Consider the following 22,397-nt stretch of genomic DNA (forward strand, 5'->3'; position numbering starts at 1 on the left):
ACTAAAGCACAAGCGAATTCCAGTAAAGTCAAACGTTAATCCGAGTTAGTTTTATTAGATTTGTATGATATCATATATTATATCCCAGACGTACTGACATATCCTGATCTTCTTGTTCTTTATGAAAAGACATTTGCTGTGGCATTTAACCAATGACAAAAATACATGCGTGACCATGGTAATTGCCGTTCGCTGTCATGAAAATATAGTTATTATCATTTCCACATGACGAAGACTAACCATGGTGAAGACTAACCCTGGTGAACTACCTTCAGTTGTTGGCGGTCTATAACCCGTTTTGATATTGTATCGTTCTCTATAGTTAAATTGTGTTATATTTAGTTACTACGTTTAAATATTTGTATGTGATAGTCTAGTTGTTTGACTGTTCTTCGTTGACAGACTTGCTGCCATTCTCTATTATGTATATTATTGATGGTTCTCGTCACGATATAGCGGCAATATTGCTGATGTGACGTCCAGGAGTCACAATCACAGGGTTTCACGTGAAGAAGGCTGTTGCAAACACACGTTTGGGCATGAATGTATGCTGATTGCATAGTAGGAATCAACATAATGTTCAGCATTATTAACAGGGATTTGTTATAACTATGAAAAGGATTTCTGTCGTTTAATTAAAAAGCAAACAATGTCAAAATTGCTGGGATAAATACACAAAAAGAAGTTGATAATAAGATAATTCTCTACCCATTCAGAGAGAACCAACGGTGAAAGGTAATTGACGCACCTAGACACATTGAAAAGACAAAGGTTTTGGTTGCGTTTGTTTGTTGTTTAACGCCGTACTGTGAAGTTGTGCAAGTAGCTATATGCATGTAGAACATGCTATTAAGCAAAAGTATTTCTTGTTTTTTGTTAGAAACTTTCAAGGTCCACGAACAGATGATTTACGTACGAGTACCAAATAACCTAATACCGTATCGATGACTTACAGGCCTTTGAAAATAGTCGGAATAATACCATGGACCCAGTTTCATAGGATTATGTAGTGTTCTGGCGCTTTTTCTAAATTGTTTCATGCGAAACAAGGTATATGTCTTTAGGGGCAGGAAGTAAATTGCCACTAGGATTTGAAAGTGTGCATCTCATTGATAGTCGTGTCATAAAGGTCCACGTGTTGGGACCTAGTAGGTAATGTATGAGGACATTCAAGAGAATAAAGCACACAACAGGTTGTGCAGCTTGACCTGAACAAGTGAATACTAATGCACTGGGTGACCGAGTCACAGCTGGTTTGGTCTATTATTGTGAAGGAGTGCGCCTTTGTCCGGTGGTTGTTAACATGTCCGAACAGCCGAGACGGTGTTTGACATCTCACTGTCGAGAAATCGTCAGCAATGTGCTAACTTTCTTTAAACAATTAATGTTAGCTGCAGATGGTTTAATGTTTCCTATTCGGACTTTTAGGCAGCTAACTCCAATATATAATCGACCAGCCGTTTGTGCCGTTTGACCTTTCAAGTTATGCATATGTACAGTAGCTCTTGTCAAGCTGAACGACCTGTAACTTTGTTGATGGGATGCATTTGATATCAGTCTTTGGATGTATTTTCATCAGTACCTGGGAACTATCATTCAGACTGAGTTATTTTCTCATCATATTATGTGTATTGAGCATACGGCGAATTCTTCAAGATAATTCTTCAAGCGAAACTTTTAGTGTAAACCAAAACTTTTCGATTGGAATCGCCCACACTATCATTTTCCTGTCTGCACGCACAATAGTCACAAATGATATTTCATAAGAAACTTGTTACACACAGGCAAAAAGACGCATACTTCTGATGAGAGCTCAATGATCCAGCCGTAACATATGTTTTGTACATAACCATGAGTTAAGACTAAAATTCTGCCAAACATAGTTTGCAAATATCACAGTTTGTGCATGAAAAGGCCCAATTTTTTTAAATTTTGAATTGGTTTGCATTTAAAGTGGTAATTTTAAGGTAATCTACCTATGATCCGAAGCCAGATTATTCACATCCGGATGGAATGATGGACGGGATTTTAATGGTTTTCTCCCGTACAGGTTATGTATCATTAGAATATGGAGAGTTATTGTGCTTAGTCACCGGTGTTTAAGCAAAGCACAAAATTATCCACGTCCACTCCCACGTGATACACTCTACCCTTTCACGGAAGTGCTCACTTAACACTTTACATATACTTACTCAGTAGAAAGTACATCAAATGACCCATAGACAAACATCAACAGGCCCATCTTGATTCATTTATGGTATTTATATGTGTGGAAATTATTCAAGGCCAAGGCCCATGCTGGTTAGCCAATCTTAGCAAAACGATTATCAAATATGTGGGCGTTTTGATCATCGTTAAATGAACTTTCTGGTGTCCAATCATCCGATCGTGTTCCGTGATCTGAGAGCACAATGACCGTGATCCTTGTTTCCCTCACGCCAGTGCACGTCATCGTCATTTGCAAGATTTACGCAACACGACTGGATACAACTGGAATATTCCTTCCTACGTCATTAATGTTCATCTGTGGACAAACATTGGAGCACCTTTAGAATACAGCACCACAACTTCTCTTGAGGACGTTAGGGCTAGATTAACCTATCCAAACCTGACCTAACCTAACCCTACTCTAACCCTAATCACCTACAATTATGTAAAAGAGTATCTTGACATCATGTTTTTAAAGTTTGGCCCAAACATTTCCAGCCTTCCATAACTATACATTATAACTAAACCTGTATGGTTTGGTCGGTAAACTGTCAATAACGTGGGCGTAAAGCAGGATGTACAATATCTCACTCTAAACCGAAACTATTATTGATCATGATGGTTCGTATATGAGAGTGAATGAGTTTAGTTTTACGCCACACTCCAGTAATATTCCAGCTGTATGCCCCGGTCTATACATAATTGAATCTGGACCAGCTAATCTAGTGATCAACTGCACAAGCATCAATCTACGCAACTGGGATACGATATCATGTGTCAATTAAATCAGGGAGCATGACCATCAGATCCCGTTAGTTGCCTCCTACGAGAAGCATGGGTTACTGAAGACCAATTCTATTCTGGATCTTCACGAGTTCGTAGAAGAGAACAAAGCAGGTTCTATAATCGTTATAGATGTATCCAATACGCGTATCGCAGTATCAATGCTTTGGATATATGTTTGAGCTGCGGTCAATGCTTTATGACAGTTGTAATGTTATGGTTAAATCCAATTTCCACGTGTATAGTTCTCCTTGTCCTGATATTATGAATGAACTTAAAGGAATGTTTTGTATGTCAATACGAGCTGCCAGATGAACAGTCATTGCTAGCGAATGATCAACTGTCCTTTCAAAATTGATTGATGATTTCTACAGTTTTATGTCATTATTTGAGTTTGTGAAAACACGATCCGACAAGGAAAACTGGGGAGAATCAGCTGTTCCGCATGTGATATTTTCTGATTGTGGGTTTGATGCAAGTCAGTCGGATTCATACACCAAGTGTCACCAAATTCATCATACCTTCGACTGTACTGTTAGATGGCTGCTTGTGTAATGTTAACGGTCGATTTCATCAGTACCTTGCATCTGTATTCCCATGGCACGTCATTGACATTTAATACATTTTCTATTACTACAATAATCATGTTAGTGTCCCAATAACGAATGTTCAAACGAACAAACGCAGATTCATAGGGCATTAATTCAACTGATGTTCCCTGAATGGAATCTGTTTCTGAGGACTGTCAAGATTCATTTGCACTGACGTTTCATGCCTGAGTCACAAGCATCTAATTCCGTTAAATCTAGTAAGACGTAATACAAATCCTTTGGCATATATCACTCCAGTCCATATAGGTACAGTCCTATTGAACCCCACGGATAATGCTAGTGACCTAAATACAAACATGTGTAAAAATACCAATTGCAGTGATGGATTCGTCTTAAGGGAATGAGATATTTGAAATGCCATCTGACAAGATTCCTAAGACATAACTATAACTCTATAGCATCAAGTAGCAAATATCTTATTGAAGACAAAGTATCGATTGTGAACCTAAGCCAAGGACTTCCAGCTTAATGAACCCATGGATAGGCTATCAAAACAATGATTACAAAGCATTACCAGTAGTGCCACACAACGTTTAATATCATCCAAATTGATTACAGATCATTGGTTTCAAGGAGCTGATGATTGTCGGCAAGCCACATAAGGCACACGAATTACATTTCACAAGTTACAGACGAATATTAAAGTTATTAAATATAGAAATGAAGACGAGGATCGGGGAGATTCAGTAATTACATGTTGTAGAAATGCCCTGTCATGTCCTTACTGTCTGTAATTTTCAAAGTAGTTTAAATAAATGTTTCGCATGTCCTTTTGAACCAGAATATGTTATACACGCTTAATCAACGCGAAAAGACAGAAGTTAATTGACAACCTTTGATCAGAGAAAGGAGGGCTGACGCCGCATTGGATACAGTCCACATCTCCTTCTCGCAGGCCTAAACCCTAACATAAGCAGGAGATAAAATCGAAATTTCTCCGACACGAGCAAAGGCAAATATGGCAAAACAGCAAAGTAAGCATAGAACAGAAATTGAAACACTTGTTGAGTTAAAATCTCGTTAAAAGATGGGAATATTCCATATATCCAACGATTTGCTATGAAGGCCAACATGGACACACCTCTCGGTGTGACAAGTATATGAAAACTTACAGAATGGGCTAGGACAAGTTTCATAACTTCACGATGCCGTTTCGAGCATTCCGATTTATGAATCTTGCATCGACCTGACATTTTGGTAATAATGAATAGAATGTCAAATACCAAGAAGAACACCGAGGGTAGAATCAGGAGGAATAATATATCAAGCACATTCAACACTGCCATTGCAGCTTCGTTCTCAGGTAAAACAGAACAGACTCTGTACCCCTGCACGGATATTGTCCCATTTGTCCATGTCTTGTAAGAGTACATGGTGAATCCTGAAATTGCCATAGCAACAATAATACACTTAGCTGTGCTGGAACTATTCATCCAAGCAAGGCTTCTTTGTTTTAGGGAATCCCACAGAATCAAGTAGGCTCCAATTAGGGTACTCCAGAAGGTTAACAGAGGGAAAAAGTGGCTTGAGAACACAACTATTTGGCATAATCCAGGGGCACTGTACACGTCCACGCCCTGACCGTTCAGCCACGTGGTCATCACGGTAGACAGGAATCCCCCACTTGACGCTGATACACATACAAGAAAATGAGAGTAGAACTTCTTCTGAAGTCGGGTCTTTAAGAACACCACACAGCAGAGCACAGATCCCAGAATCCCCAGACTGCTGAGTATAGGAACAATGAACACCTGCATACAACGGACCACCTGTTCCAGAGGGGACATCTCAAATGAGAGCCTATCATCGAACGTACTGTTATTTGAAAACATTATGAAAGTCTCCGGGAAGAAAAATCGAACGGTTTTCGCTAGGCAGAGCGACGGTGCATCGGTACTGTGATTTGCCATCGCTTGCATAGCGTTCTCGCTCCTCCGCTCTCCTGGCGATCCGTCCCTTCTGCTTCCTCTTCACACCGGTCTTAATCAGGCGTCGCTCGATGGCTCTCTGAAAGCAAACATATTATGCTGAGTATTTAATGAGCACAGTGGGACCATTTCTTATTTCTTTATTCTCTACTGTGGGGTGGATTATTCTACATGGCATATTGATCGCTATATCTTGAAGCAATAATAATAATATTGACCTTATGTTGTATACTTTCCTTTCTATTTTGGGGCGGTGTGGTAGCCTCTTGGTTAAAGCATTCGCTCGTCACGTTGAAGACCCGGGTTCGATTCTCTACATGGATACAGAATGTGAGGCCCATTTATGGTGTCCCCCGACGTGATATTGCTAGGATATTGCTAAAAGCTGTGGGAAACTCAATTTGTCTTGACCGGTCGTGTATAAGAAACTGTACGTACATACAATTACTGAAACATTACTGTCAGCAATAAAAGACTCTATTATTTACAGACCGCCTCCATATTACTGGACTATTGCTGGAGTAAACCCACTCAGTCATTCGCTCAAAAAAGATGTAAAGGAAATCGTCTCTAATGTTCAAAAGAAACGCAATCAGTGAGTGAGTTCATTTTACGCCGCAGTCAGCAATATTCCAGCTATATGGCGGCGGTCCGTAAATAATCGAGTCTGTGTGCCATTAATCAACGATCTGATCATCGACGTGCGCAGCTGGTTACCGATGACACACGTGTCAACCATGTCAGCGAGTCTGACCACCCGATCCCGTTAGTCGCCTCTTACGACAATGCAAAGTCGCCTATTCTCGCCCGGATCCTCACCGGCCGAAACATAATAAATGATAAACCAAAATGCTTCCGTGTATGCTTTTTAAATATAAGGGTAACGGGTATTTTTCAGGGCATTATCATTTGCAGAAGCCCGAGATCTTTCATTAACTGCCCGACGAAGGAGGGCAGTTGAAAAGACCGAGCGATATATGTATAGCGATATACATTATGAAGCATACAATTTTACTGTGGCAACTGAGGTACAGTTTTAGGTCAGGCACACGACTGAAACTGTTGCATTAGTGAAACATATATTACCATGTGAGGTTCTGATGAAACATGGTCTTTCCATAGTCAGGTACGTATTATCTAGTATTAGTCATACACTAAAAACACTCAAACCGGAGTTTGTGTTTGGCATTTAATTGACTATTCCGGATTTCGTATTATTGTGCATTCATCGTTTTCCTTTGGAGATTACGTACTGTCCATGGTCCACGCCCTAATTCACGTACATTATCACTAATAACATGGACGCCAATACCACACAGATACCTTCATTGACAATTACATTGCATTAGTCGCCTGGAAAAGGAAGAGACGTAGTCACATCCTAGCTGTGAGAATCATACAAGGCTACGTGCTGACATCAAAGATCGTAATTGCACCGCCACACGCCACCTGGTAAATATGGGTACGGCTGTAAGTGTGGAAGATGGCTTCAGATCCGCTTTGACAAATTAAACTCAGATTCAGTGTGACGGGAAGTGAAAGAGAAACGAAAAGGTGTCACGTCTTTAATACGGAGCGAAATGTGGTACAAGTAAGGTTGGTCATGCCAAACTCAGCCACTCAGACTGCCTTCCGATGATGTATTTGACTCTAATGCTTATGTCAAATTTCCGGAAAGTGATGGTCTCTGTGCACAAAATTATATTAGACGGTGTGCAATGAATTTGAGCTTTCTTTGTTGAGTGGCAACGAAAGTAGAACGGATGTGAATTTATCACGGAGTGGTATAACCTTGTTATCACTGTATAATTTGTGTCACTGGGACGCATTACTGAAAATGGTCTGTCCGATGGGAGATGAAACGGATCCCTGTGTATTGCTAAGCGTGTCTAAAGACGTCTAATTTGTCAGAGTCTGTGATTCACTCATAGTTTGGCAGCTTGCACAGACGGTGTGGAAAATTGTTTATCTTTTCTGTCGCTGGAGTTTTTGGTTCAAAGATTATTTACAAGTCGTTGACACAATCTGAACTATTGCTGCAATGACATTCATCACATGAGCACGTCGATATGCTAATGTCTATATTAGATGCACACTGCATAGAAACCAAGCCATATGTATGCTCTGTCCTTTTGAAACTAACATCAATCGATAGAATGGGAAACTATAACATGAAGTAAGAAATTAAATTCGCGTTTAATTTTCTGCTGTTCACAACATGTGAATATTTCTTAACATAAAGAAAGATTGAAAACTGTGCGAAAGAGCGAAAATATCTATTACTTTGTTCTGGTATTCACATCGTTTGAAAATTCCCAACGTCCATTTGAACATTTAACGTATTCTGTATCCTAATTACCAGATTATGGTGATTTTGAAATTCATTTTGCATTTCATCTCATTTCCCATATAATGAGTATTTCGCATGACAAGATAATATATGTATTGGATGGATCACCTGGCCCCGATTTCTCGAACAAACTTAAGTTTTTACTCAAATTTCAGACTGAGTTTGATAAAATGAAACAGCCGAATTTTACCTCAACTGTATTTTTGAAAAAAGACAAACTTAATTAATCTATCCACCAAACTCACATTGTCCACTGTGTTTGAGTTTAGTATTGATTTGAGTTCACACTGGGAAATGATTTTCCCTGTGTTTACTCAAATTTGAGCAAAAGCTCAAACTCAAGTCAAAACTGAGTTTGTTTTGAGAAATCGGAGCAAAGTCATCTGTGTAAGGACAGCAAAATAAGGTCATATATGAACTTGTAGGGTGACAACGTCGCATGTATACTGAACGAGTGATAAGACGAAGTGTACTGACTCTGAGTACTGGATATCAATAGACTTGACAGCTTATCAGGCTACCTGTATCATGGATGGTCATCTGACTGTACAGGACAGGTCACCAAGCTATCTGTATAATGTATGGACACCTGGCTAATTGTTAACTATGACACCCGACTATCTGTATACAGGACTAGTCTCAATGTTTCCATATCCGGGAGGTGTCACGGACGACTTCTCCAAACCAGGCATTTGAGCATAACAGACAGGTGGATGCAGCTGCCAATAAAGACTTATTAACGTTAATGTGATGGAAATACAAGGAGAGTCATTTCCCTGTGTCTAAGTTGAAACTTTGGACATCGATTGGCCAATTTACAGTGATAAAAAGTATTATTTAGCAAGTTCAGTTCAACACCGGATTCAACGTAATGCTAAATGTATCGGGGAAATGTTTCTCGGAACACTTGCACTGAGCATGTGAGGTGTTGTGACATCGATGTTTGGGTCATTTCAGCAAACAGCAATAAATGAAATTTTTATGGTCACGTGACATCTAATTGACCAACCAGCAACATGTGTTTGCGTTTATATATCCATGAACATAAAACAGAACAGTGACTGATATCAAGCGCCGCGATACAAATGTATTCTAGTACTCAAAGATGAAATCGAGCGCTAAATTTGAACTGACCCATGAAATCGCCTTCTGACCATATGATGTTTCTCTGTGTGGTGTTTAACTCAACACTCGGAAATATGTTAGCTGTGACGCGGGAGTCTGCAAATATTCTGTAAACAGTAATAGCCTCGATTCACGAAATGGAATATGAAGGCATACATCATCCAAGTCAGCAATCCTGACCAACTGATCCCCTCAGTCGCCCCTTACATACTTAGACATACAGCGTCAATATAAGAGAAGATCTGTCATGATTACAAAACGACCCGTGGATGGTACATTAACTCAGAAAATGAGCACTAGTTCCAAAATTGATATTAGTCTGGACTGCTCTAAATCGTGCAACACTATCACGCAAACATTGTTACATGAAAAGCAAGACATCCAGGGTATTTCTTGAATCATTACAAAATCTGGGACATTGATCGATCATGAAGAGTGAGTATGGTCTTTCGCCTCTTTTAATAATATTCAAGCAGTTTCACGGCGGAGGACCCCAGCTTCACATATTATAGCCATGAGATATGCGGAATCCCCTTGGCGAGCACTAGGCTACCCCATAATTGATCATGAAGAACTAAACCTCGGTTGTTATCAAACGTAGCTTCGATCATGGGCTGCTTCTAGTCTGTATTTGAAAACATGGTCACTCCGTTCAGCCACATGCTAAGATCCATGCCAGATGTGATGGAGGTTCGAATCCCACATCCGCTCTTTTTAACAAGCCAGAAAAATCAACTCATTTCATACCAAAGACACGTTTTGATCCAGACAGTTCTTTCACTGTTTCTAATATTGGGGCAAAATGACCTGGACTAAAAATATAACATGTAACAAATGATAGTAATGGCATTGTATGGCTTCGAATCTATGTAGGCGCGTTCGGGTACCCTAGTGGTTAAAGTGTTCGCTCGTCTCACCGAAGATTCGAGTTTAAGTCCCTGCATGGATATAATATGTGTGTCCATGTGTGGTTTCATCAGCTGTGGTGTAATTATGGCTAGAATATTGCCAAAAAGAGCGCACTGCACTCGCTCACTTGTTCGCAATATTACAATGAGGTTTACAATGACAATGCCTGCTGCAGTTGATATGTTCTTTTAAACTGTTTCCCTACACGCATGCGGATGTTTATGGCGACATTACGGATGTCATTTATAAAGGATCCCCTTATCAATTTGATGATGTTCTCAGCCTTACCTAGTCCATCACTTGAAATTAGGATATCAACGCATGCGGTCTTCGTCTAAAATGATAGGTTATTGGTACCAAACACGAAGCCTCATACATAACTCTGTTTTAACAGTTCCCGTGCCCTAATAAGTTATAGCCACATGCAGTAAACAACAGAGGGTTCATTACAACGTCAACATAGTAAACAAGTCAGTTACAACGTCAACTGAAGCAGTGAACACGAAAGCCATTTATGAATGCTGTTCTTGTATTGGACGGTTCCCATTTCGTTAGGATTCGAGTACTTGATATAAATGTACTGGGCAGTTGTATTATCGAGTACGGTTGTGAGCATGTTTGGATAGTTAACAGTGTGACGCCTTTGAAGATGGGTTTAATACCTCCAACTAATAAACAAAAACATCCTTCCAATGTTCTTTTAATTTTGTCATTAATTCCTCCATCGTACTGGAAGCAACGCTATTATCGTGAGCATGGTAACGTATCAGTATAGCATTCCAAATTACAAAATACGAAAATAACTATTTTCTGTTTCTTTCTGTTCCCCAGTTTTACTGCATTCACAACATCAAACACTGACTTAACCCACTCTGAAAGATATTCAAGTATATTTATATATTTATATCTCCACGACTGGTCTATTGTCCCTGCCTTTGATTCAAAAAGAACGTTGCACAAATGAACTTTAATACCGTCTGCGTGAATGTAGACAGCAGACTTCAAATGCCAGACTTCAAGAGACAAATGTCTAACAGGAACTATCTCTCGCGAGGAGTATGGAAATGAATGTTCCATTCGTCTTCATAATGTATGTTGCAAATAATGTATTTTATCCATTTGGAACGTACTGAAAACGTTATTGGAAACCGAGTTAGATTGCCTGTGAGATTTCTTTGACAGATGGCATCTTATTGTTAACAGATACCCTGGTATAGATTAGCTAGACGAGTGCCTTTTCGTAATCAAAGAACCTCGTATCTTTATCTGTTACGAAATTCGAATCTTTTACAGAATGTCGCTTTTGTGTAGTAAACCGTTTTACTGCACTGAACTAATCTTGACGCCTTGTTTTAATGTTTTGAAGAATAATGACAGAGGCTTTCATGCACAGTGTCTCTGAAATTTGACTGAACTGATGAAGTTTCAAATTTCTAGATAATTTGATTAACGTTGTTCTTGTCTTAGACGACTGGAAATAGAGACACGGAGACGGAGATGCTTGAGGCAGATTGAAGGGATTATGTGAGAAGTACGACCACTTCCTCAGAACACAGCAGGACCAAGTGTAAATACACCTAAAAACACACACACTTCCGTGGGGATTTATATACAGATTAACTGTGGAAGTAAGGTGCAAACCATGGCTTTGTTAAGTAGTGACATAGATAGGGTATTCAGTCACTTCAGATTAAGGCTTCAGAGCTTAACTTACAAAAAGTAGAAGAGAAAAAGTGAGTCTGTGTTATCACTCTGGATGTTGGCCTGAAATGCGTGGCCTAAATCTAATCAGTATCGAAATCTCAGCTTCCGACCCTGAGGACATATGCACGATTCCAAATATAATGCTTCCATACAATGTTAGAGTCATGTTGTAGCTTGTGTTCCCTCTTCTCGTTAGTGTTCAGATCCATGATGTTATTCTTCTTATAGTTTATGTCCTCGTCTTGTATTTGTCGCAAGACATACGCTGACGCAATATCATTTAAGAATAACAGCATGATATGCGATGTCATGTTTTACTGCACACTCTAGGCTGAGGCTTAGCTGCCGAGAGTATGGATTAGGGGAATGGCGAAAAGTAAAACATGAATATATCTCTGTGTATCCTCAGTTATTGTCATGTTTTCTTTTCTTTTTGTTTTGTTCTTTTTCTACTTTTGGTCAGTTAAAGGTATCTGCGCGTGCGTGCGTGCGTGCGTGCGTGCGTGTGCTGTACAGCGGTTGCTGTACTGGAACGGGAAATGTCATGGATCATCTCATTACCTCATGAAAAATATACAGAATACTATAGATTTCAGAATGTAAATATTTGTCGTCGTTAGTTTTACCAGCAAAGGCATTCACAACATCCGATACCTCGCCAGTGTTCTTAGCTTGTCTTACGTCGTACTTATTTTTGTCAAAACATGCCACGGGTAATTCATGAAAAGAATACGTGGGAACAATGTCTACAATCTACTTTTACGTTTACCCATGAGGACGAAAGAGTCAGTTCAAACACTGTCTCTGATATTTAATACCAATGAAAAGTCACTGTGACGGAAAACATTTTCGCACATTTTTAAGTTCCATTTCCTATTATATATACAGCCTGTATAAATATATATACACAGGCTGATAGCATGGTGTCTACTACAGCAGAGGCAGATACAAAAACACTAAATTGAAAATGTGTTCATTAACTGAATGACACGTTAATGCTGTAATTTGTTTTTTTCATGATTACATTTATACTCTTAAAAAAAAGTAACCATAAAACCATACATGCTGTTTTCGAGTTTATTTACTGAGTGCATATAACTGATTGAGACATGCCATTGATCACAAGTGTCATTGAGATATTACCATGTACAGTAAAATCATCAGAATGCAAATTTCCAAAACATGAGAGTGTTTGGTAAAACCACAGAGGGCTCTTTAGACCGCTTGGTCAGAGTGAAATGCCAGTATCTGGTGTGACGACCATGAGTATCGATAAAAGCTTGGCAGCGGTCATCCGCGATAATCTCCAAGGTATACGGTACGACAAATTTCCTTTATACCCTGGATGCATCTGTGGCTGTTCCCTCCATTTGCTGGCTCCGAATCCTCACCCTATTCAATCAGCTAAGCCACCGTTACAACAGATCTTGGCAGATCTTAGCGGTCGCACCCGCGATTGTTCGTTCGCAGTGCGACTTAAATGTTTGATGAAATCATACAGACAAACTGACAGGCCTCAAACATAATACATGCAAGAACTTCTACCTCTTTCAGAGTACCTTTTTTACCACCTTTTTCGCGGTTCCAAGTTTAATCGGTTGGATAATTTAAGACGCGAAAGTGAGTTGTGATTGGTACGCACAAGTTTCCAGTGTAGATGCCTGATTGGATAAAAGTCAACCAAGGGAGGTAAAAAAAATATCGGCCACACATGCATCCAGGGTATAGTGGATATTTATTCTAACGCATACCCCGGAGATTATCGAGTATAGGCGGTAGCCTATAGAGGAAAGGATACGCCGAATGCTCTCTTGAGAAATATTTGATAAAGGTGCTGCTTGCAGTTCCCGTCGTATCTAAAGTGGCGTATTGCATTGGTACAAGAGTCAATCAAGAGTAGGCGCCAGTGGTGGGAGCTGGGTAACGCTAAGTGCTCGCCAACCCCCCTTTGTGGACCCGGGGGCATATTTGGTCCACCATCCTGTGTCGGTGGAGGAGGGGATCCTGGTGGTTGAGGGCAATAAGGGCCTGCAACCGTGTTCCTGTTGCTCAACAGACCACTTTGGCCCGGACTTCACCTGTGCATAGTTAGTATTATTGCACATACCTATCTTCCTGGTCTTCCTATTCTAAATTCAATTTATTCATGATATTGTTTTCCCTAGAGCACTATGCCAGAAAGCGGTGGCTCATGAGCATTACTGACCTCCCGGCTCTAATTGTCTTCGGAAATTGTCATGAATGGAACCAACCTGGCTTTTATTCTGTTTGACAGTTTTAGCTACCTGTGTCAGTATTGCTTGAGTATAACATCCCTGTAACCCTGGTTTCATCGTTGGTTTCCACTTTGACGCCGTCCTTGTTGACACTCCATGGTGGGTGGATAGCAGGGATGTCGAATCAACATCCATTCATTATGGCTTCCCAACAACTCTCTGGTTCTCGATCTAAATCCAAGAGAAAGCATGTAGATTTAGAAACTTTCTCGTCCTCTGATGATGAATCAGAAACAACAAATTTAGATATATTCTTGGCCCCGTTTCCTGTTTCTACAGGGAATTGAAGGACAAGCATTAAAACTGAACCCTTTCGCAATATCGAAAGCTATTGCAAGAATATGCGGTGAAGTGAAAAACGTTACTCGTCTTAGAACAGGTTCCTTGCTGGTGCAATGTGCCAGAAAACAACAGGTTGTTGATTTGCTTAAAGCTCGTCAGTTTGGAAATACAAGGATTGCTGTGTCACCACACAGAACGTTGAATTCATGTAGAGGCATTGTTCGTGATCGGGCCAAATGGCTCTCTGACATGACAGAAGTTGATATAGCATCAGAACATAAGTCTCAAGGTGTCACCTCTGTGAAACGATTCACAAGAAAAGGTGGCGAAAACACTGTCAAAACAAACACTTATCTGTTCACGTTTTGTCTTTCTACAATACCAAAATCAATCAAAGCAGGCTACTTTAATATTGAGGTGGAAGTCTACATCCCTAATCCACTTCGGTGCTTTAAATCTCAGCTGTTCGGACGCGGTGCTAACACATGCAAGAACTCCCCAAAATGTTCTCGTTGTGGTGAGAAACATGAGAATGCCGACTGCACAAATACCATCAAATGTGCAACCTGTCATGAAGATCACATGTCCTCACCACGATCCTGTCCAGTCTTTAAACAACAAGCCCAAATTCTCAAACTAAAAAACACAAATAATATATCTTTTGCTGAAGCAAAGAAATTGTTACCAGTCACAGATAGAATCTCCCCACAAAAAAACTGACTCTGCTGTTGTATCTACCGCCCGTCCAACAGTTGATCACGAGTGCCAGACCTCCATTTTCTGGGTCTCAGAAAAACAGAACATTATGTATACAATTTCTGATGAGGATACAATAACATCCACCCAGACAGATATGATGCCTGAACCAAAAAATCACCATGAACCTTAAAGGAAAGCAACAATGTCCAGAAAAGAACAGAAACAACAAAGACGAAAGGAAGCCAGGGACCTTAAGCATATTTAGGTGCCTTTACCATTACAAGTGCCTGTAGAGGTTCATAACACCTACGAACCGCTAGAAATGGAGAGACGCCCTTCACAGGCATCCCAGCATAAAGGAACTTCGTCTCGTTCACGCTCTCCTACTGAGTCCCCATGAGTGGCTCTCATAATGTTATCCAGTGGAATTGCAGGGGTCTTAGAAACAATTTTAATGATCTTAATTATCACAAGATTTTAAACCATCAGCTTTTAGTTTACAAGAGACATACCTGAAAAGTACAGGTAGATTTGACTTCAGTATAATTCATTTCATTCGTTTTCGTCTTCAGGCTGTTGCTGTACGGTTTTCTTTACAAATAACTTTCATGCTTTGTTCCTTGTGCATTTCACCATCTTCAGCTGTCCAGCCGTCTGATCTTCAGGATCTACACAACCAACTTCCCAAACCTAGCATTATCATGGATGACCTTAACGGACATAACCCTTTATGGGGAAGTACTGTACTGCTACTAACAATAGAGGGAAAGTACTTGAAGACTTCATATCTAATAACAACGTACGCATATTTAATGATGGATCAGCCACGTATTTACATCCTGGTACAGGAACGTATTCTGCAGTTGATTTTTCACTCTCAGATCCAGATATATGCAATAAGTTTGAATGGTTAGTCCATGATGACTTTTTGTGGAAGTGACCGTTTTCCAACACTTCTCGCAGCTATAAATCCAACTGATAACCCACCTGCAACAAGGTGGAATTTTAGTAAGGCGAACTGACCATTATTTCGTTCGTAAACCATGGTATCATGATGAATGTAAACAGGCCAGAAAGAATAGGAAGAAGGCGGAGAAGTATTTTCGGCGACATCCTACAGTACATAATTTAGACAAAGTTAAAATTCTAAATGCTAAGGCTCGACGTGACTTCAAACAGAATAAGCGTCAATTTTGGCGAAATTATGTTTCCAAGATAAATTCCCGCACACCAATCTCAAAAGTTTGGAATATGATTCAATGAATAAAGGGTAAAGGTTCCATATCTACTGACAATGTATTGACAGATAAGGGTGACATTGCCAATACGCTTGGTGAAACTCTCGCCAAATATTCATCTTCATCAAATTACGTCACCGAGTTTCAGAAATACCAGAAACAGCAGGAGAAAAACAAATCAATTTTAAATCAGATAGCGGTGAAGACTATAAGGAACTATTTTTATTACATGAGCAATATACAGCCCTTGAGCAAGCTCATGGTACAGCAACAGGGGCTGATGATATTCATTATCAGCTTCTGAAACATTTAATTGAAACATGCCTGGAAACACTGCTAAATATATTTGATACGGTATGGACTACAGGGACCTTCCAAAATTCATGGCGTAATGCAATTGTAGTTCCTATATCAAAGCCCGGCCGGGATCATACTGATCCTTCGAATTACAGGCCATTCTCAATAACGAGTTGTGTCAGTTAAACCATAGACCGAATGGTAAACAATAGATTGATTTAGTATCTTGAAACCAATAATTTTATAACAAATGTTCAATGTGGTTTCAGGAAATATCGTTGTACCACTGATCATTTGACACGTCTAGAATCCATTGTCAAAAATGCTTTAGTAAATAAACAACATGCATTATCGATATACGATACCACTTGGAAGCATGGCATTTTTAAGGATTTACATGACTTCGGTTTAAAGGGTCGTTTGCCTCTTTTTATATCACAGTTTTTAAAAGACAGGCAGTTGCAAGTCCGAGTGGGTTCAAGTCTGTCTGACCATTATAATCAGGTTCAGGGTGTCCCACAAGGCAGTATTTTGTCTTTAACACTTTTTAGTATCAAGATAAACAGTTTATACAAGGTTGTAAATGATTCCATTGATGGATCATTGTTTACGGATGATTTTATTATTTCTTGTCGAGGTAAAAATATGCATACTATCGAACAGCAATTGCAATTGTGTTTACACAAAATAAATTAACAGTGTCTAGAAAATGGCTTTAAATTTTCTAAGTCAAAAACTAATTGTATACACTTTTATAGAAAATATAAGCCGCATAATGACCCAGGACTATTTTTAAATGGCTCTCCCATTAAAGGACTCCAAGTTTTTGGGTCTAATTTTCGATTCCCACTTAACCTATTTGCCGCATATCAAATCACTAAAAACAAAATGCTTGAAGGCACTCGATTTACTGAAAGTGGTATACAACTCAAAGTAGGGAGGGGATCAAGCTACTCTCCTACACCTATACAGATCACTTGTCCGTTCAAAACTTGATTATGGCTCCATCGTAAATGGTGGAGCCTGCAGAAGCAACCTTAAACTTCTTGATTCTGTCCATCACCAAGGTTTAAGACCTGGTCTTAAGTCTTTTAGAACTTCACCTATTGACAGTCTCTACGTTGAGGCTGATGAACCTTCTCTTGAGCAGCGTCGTATAAGATTAGCTCTATAGTACATTACTAAATTATACTCTAATGAATCTAACCCTGCCTATAACTGTGATTTCAATCCCCTTTATGGGGATTTATACAGCAAGAATTCTTCTCTTGTTCTTCCTGTAGGACATAGAATTAAACCATTTCTTTCTTTGACCGGCATTGAGCTGGAAAACATAGCGCCTTCCTGTCTTCTTTCTTCTCCTCCTTGGCAATTGATTAGGCCACAAGTTGACCTAACATTAACTGCATTTAAAAATCAGAAACTAATGAGCTGCAGTATAAACAAGAATATCATCCATTAAAAACTAAATATAGCAACAATAAATCTATATATACAGATGGGTCCAAGGACGGTGGCGCAGTGGCTTGTGCCACTGTTCACTGGATCCAAAACAATGATATCTTCTAGATTACCGGATAATAGCCCTATTTTTACAGCAGAAGCTAACGCCATATTAACGACACTGAAATGTATTCAGAAACATCCTAAACATAAACAGTACAGAATCAATTCCGACTCTCTTTCTTGCCTTCAGGCTATTAAAAATTTGTCTTGTAAACATCCACTTTTAATTGAAATTATTGAATTGCATAATGATCTTGCTACTGGCCACTACGACTTAGTCTTTTGTTGGTTACCCAGCCACGTAGGCATTACAGGGAATACACTGGCTGATCTTGCTGCCAAGGCAGCACTCAACAAATCTGTGACTCCACTTCTTATTCCATACTCAGACTATAAAACTGCTATTGTATCTTATATCCGTGATCTGATGCAAAAAAAGTGGGACACCCAAGTAGGTATCAATAAATTAAATGAGATAAAACCTTACATTGGTTATACCCACTTGGGGTATCAGTCCAGATTTGAAGAGGTCACCCTACGACGATGTCGTATTGGTCATACGAGGTATATACATGCATTCCTGTTAAAAGATGAAGACCCTCCGTTTTGCATCCCTTGCCCCATGGTCCCTAGCATGGTGATCTACCTTCAGTTGTTGGCGATCTTTAGCCTGTTTTTATGTTGGATTGTCCTCTGTAGTTTAACCGTTTTAATCTAATTACTAGGTTTATATTCTCTATGATATTCTATTTGGTTTTACTGTCCTTCGTTGACAGGTTTTTATAACGTGCCATTAATTAATATGTAGTTTTGTAACTAATCGCTCTCGTCGCGATATGGTTGAAATATTGCCGATGTGACGTTAAATATTAACTCACTCACTCACTCAAACATGGATGATCAAGAAGGTCAAGTTAACACCCGAACATTGTTTTGGAGAATTAAGTGCTGTCAAACATGTGCATTGTCACTGAGGGAACGACGTGACATGGAGCTAGTCTTCTTGCAAAAAGTCTGGCTTCAGATACCCTCAGTCTGGGTGGAGACTCTATCGATTTCATGTTATTTTTTCAGTTATGAAGAACAGTGAGGTAACGAATTTGTGTGATGTCTTCGAAATTGCAAAATGGATTTAACTATTATGGCTCTGTAAATGAACATCCGCGAAAAGCTATCCCATCTTAAATAACGGGGTTTTGTAATTACAGTATCGAGATTTATGCCATGCAGCCTGCTAATCCTGCTCTGACTACAGCCCCAATTATAGAGACCAAATGTAGTCAAATGAGTTGGAAATATTTAATGTAAAGATTCGCTTTAAGGCTAAACTCCTTGAAATTGTAGAATATCCTTCTAGTTATTTTTATGTAATGAATTTAGGAGATGAGACGGAGGAACTCAGTCAATTCAGTTTTTCAGGGAAGTTGGCAGAAATCCTCTCAAGTAATTAAAATGGTTTTGTAGATTTTACATTGATTTTTTACAGTGGAGCTTATTCATGAAAATGTCTGCAGTGACTTTCTTATTGATATGCCTTGATTAGATTTTGAACGTCAAGAAAAAACAGACAGTGGTATTCTGTTACAGTATGACCTGAATGGGGAATACAAGACATCAGATGCCCTTTTCAAGGAGTGTTATTCCTATCCTTATTGATGTCATTTTTTCACCATATGCTTGTCAGGCAACATACAAACTATCTAATGTGCAATTTGTGTGTTGAGTGTGTTTACGCCGCACTTAGCAATATTCCAGCTACCTGTAAATATGCATGTACCAAACAATATAGTGAGCACTTATCTACGCAATTTAGATATGAGGACATGTTTCAAACAGTCAGCAAGCCTGACCACCCGTATGTTTAGATCAACCTGTCCTCTGTCTGGACGGTATATTCAGGCTTATATTGCCCTTTAGAACGTCCGCTTTGGAATATCTCGTCAAAAAAACTCGCATGTGTGTGGGTGTATCAGTGAAATGATTTTTCAAGTTTCCAATGCTCTTGATAGAGTTTCTGATCGATTTTCATTTAAAGTTATGATCGTTGTTTATTTCAGAATATAGTTTTTAAATTAGTTCAGATTGTTATTCCGCTCTAACATAATCACTCTGTGATGAAAAACCTTCGTGCTTCCTTGTCTCTCTTTACACAAGGCTGTATCAGCTAGTTCAGGCAGTAATATTGCCAGCTGGATATGATTCAGCACAGGTATCTGGCGATCCTTGGTTTGCTTCAAAGGATAGGGATCTGGGCCAGATTATACACTGCAAGAAGATAGAAGATTTTTGTTGGTAAATAGGCGTCTTGGTGATCTGGACTGCGCTTGGATTGAGCTGTCGAAAATGATGTAATTGTGATTTGGAAAGAGTCAATACGAAACAATTTCATTTGGTAATATTCATTCGTTTTTATAACATTTAAGGCCTTGGTACCTTGAAGCAGTTGACCCATGTCCTTTAAGAAAGTGAGTTTCTGGTCACTTTTTGCACCTATCAGGCATCGAAACCTATTTCGTGTTCAGTTGTGTTGTCATTACGAAATTGCAGTGGGTTCTATTGAAACATGTTCAAATGCCTATAAGAGGTTGCTCAGCAGAGTGGGGACCTTTGCAAAATATCCACTGGCTGTTTCGTCGTTGTGTTTGAGGTCTTCAGCCAAGTCATCAGAACAGAGTGCTCGCAATAACGTCAAAGCTACAAATGCCTGTAAAGTGCCAGCCCTTTCTGATTTTTTGGGTGGGGTGGGGAGGGGGTGGTGGTCATTGGAGAAAACAAGATATACGGAATACTGATACTTGCACACACAAATGCGTGTAACATTTCACGCTTTTTCCCTCAATTCTTAAACAAAACATTAACATGCCAACTGTGTAATGCATTTGCAGAGACTGTCCAACACCTTTGCGTTATGTGGATGTGTCCTTCCCGGTTTCTCCGCCGGTAATCTTTTACTACCGTTTCCGCCATGCCTGTGGCTCTGACTATGAGGTCCGACCATGGTTCAACATGGCCAAGGCGTCATGGAAAATGAAGCTTTTAAACTTCGGGAAAAGGCCGATATACAACCTCAGAAGATTTCCAGCCAACAAACCTGATCTTGTCCTTCATAAAGCCAATGCATTTATTTATATCATTGAATGTTCCATCCCTTTTGACAGCATTGTAAATGGCAAGGTTCAGGAAAAGCATGCTAAGCATGCTGACCTCCCTTGTTAAATGTCTCCAAGTACACTGTCGTCATCAGACTCCCCATTGTCTTGGCGCAGATCAGTAGAGTGCCCGGTTTCTTCGCCGGTAATGGGTAATGGTTCGACTCGGCAGCGCTTCCTGGGAGAAGTCCCATTTGCTGTAGAGGAGGCTAGGGCCCTGGGCGTATGATGAGCCTTATCAGCCTGACTATGCCAGGATCAATTGCACCCGAACCCTCTCTGCATATCTATCGTCATCTGTTAAACAGGGATAGGTACATTTATATTTATAGCAATAATAGCAATGAATCTAAAACACTTCATTAGAATTAGGAGTTTGTGTTTCTTAATTTGAATACACTTTTAAACTTTGAAATCAGACTCTACATCTAATACCAAAAGGACCTTTCACATTTGTTTCATAGTTCAAGACAGGTGTTTCGCCGTCACTTCTTTTTAAACGTTTTGTTCATTAATACACTCTTCAAAAACAGTAGGAGAGACTGAACTTTCAATTTGGATTGGAACTGTAAACGTTTCAAAGAAAGACATCTTATGAACGCACCACCATTTCCCTCTATTACCACCCCTAAACGCAAGACATGATATGCACAATGCACGTGCATGTTGTCCCGTTCGTGATTTTGACGTTATTTCAAGAAGGTCGTGAAATCACTAAGAACATGAAGTTTGACACTCATCTTGTATCACACATTTGTTATTGTGTGTTTCTTGTTTATTTTAGAATGAAAATCGTTTAGATGCAAAGTACATGTCATACACCAGTCATCTTCAAAAGTGACCACATTCCAAATAACAATGGTTGTAAGGAAGTGGAAATGGTGATGCACTCTCAAAGCATTCAGTAATACCATATCAACATTGACTGACTCCGATAAATCTCGTAAATGTTTTTCATCGTAAATAAAAAATGAACTTCCCCTACTATTTTGATGAATATATTACAAACACACATGTGTCAATTCGCACGTCTTCGACTGAAGCACTGACACCTGTGTCTTGTCTCATCGAAAAATGCGAATGTTAAACCTTTCCGTAGCGGCCATAAAATGTCCGGTTCCTATAATGCCGACTGTGTAATGAACTTTCTCATCCGACGTTGGACGCATAACCATCAGGGTTATCATCGTCAACAAAACACACTTACCGGGACGCATGTTGACACTGATGCTTATTGTTTCTTTTTTCATGAACATACGCAGCCCCATGGTGTGCGCTAACGCAGCAACCAAAGATGTTATCACAGTTACGAACCTAATAAGGTAAGAATGT

At 39.5% G+C, this 22,397-nt stretch overlaps 1 protein-coding gene across 1 annotated transcript; it reads right to left on the reverse strand.

The window, feature by feature from the left end:
* Window positions 1-4,441: 4,441 nt before the first annotated feature.
* On the reverse strand, window positions 4,442-5,521 carry LOC137287087 (uncharacterized). Its single transcript, XM_067819215.1, has one exon. It carries the CDS (start codon window positions 5,519-5,521, stop codon window positions 4,442-4,444), a length of 1,080 nt encoding a protein of 359 aa, XP_067675316.1.
* Window positions 5,522-22,397: the final 16,876 nt, after the last annotated feature.

Source organism: Haliotis asinina, chromosome 6 (genome assembly GCF_037392515.1).
Source record: "Haliotis asinina isolate JCU_RB_2024 chromosome 6, JCU_Hal_asi_v2, whole genome shotgun sequence".
Classification (NCBI taxonomy): Eukaryota; Metazoa; Mollusca; class Gastropoda; order Lepetellida; family Haliotidae; genus Haliotis; species Haliotis asinina.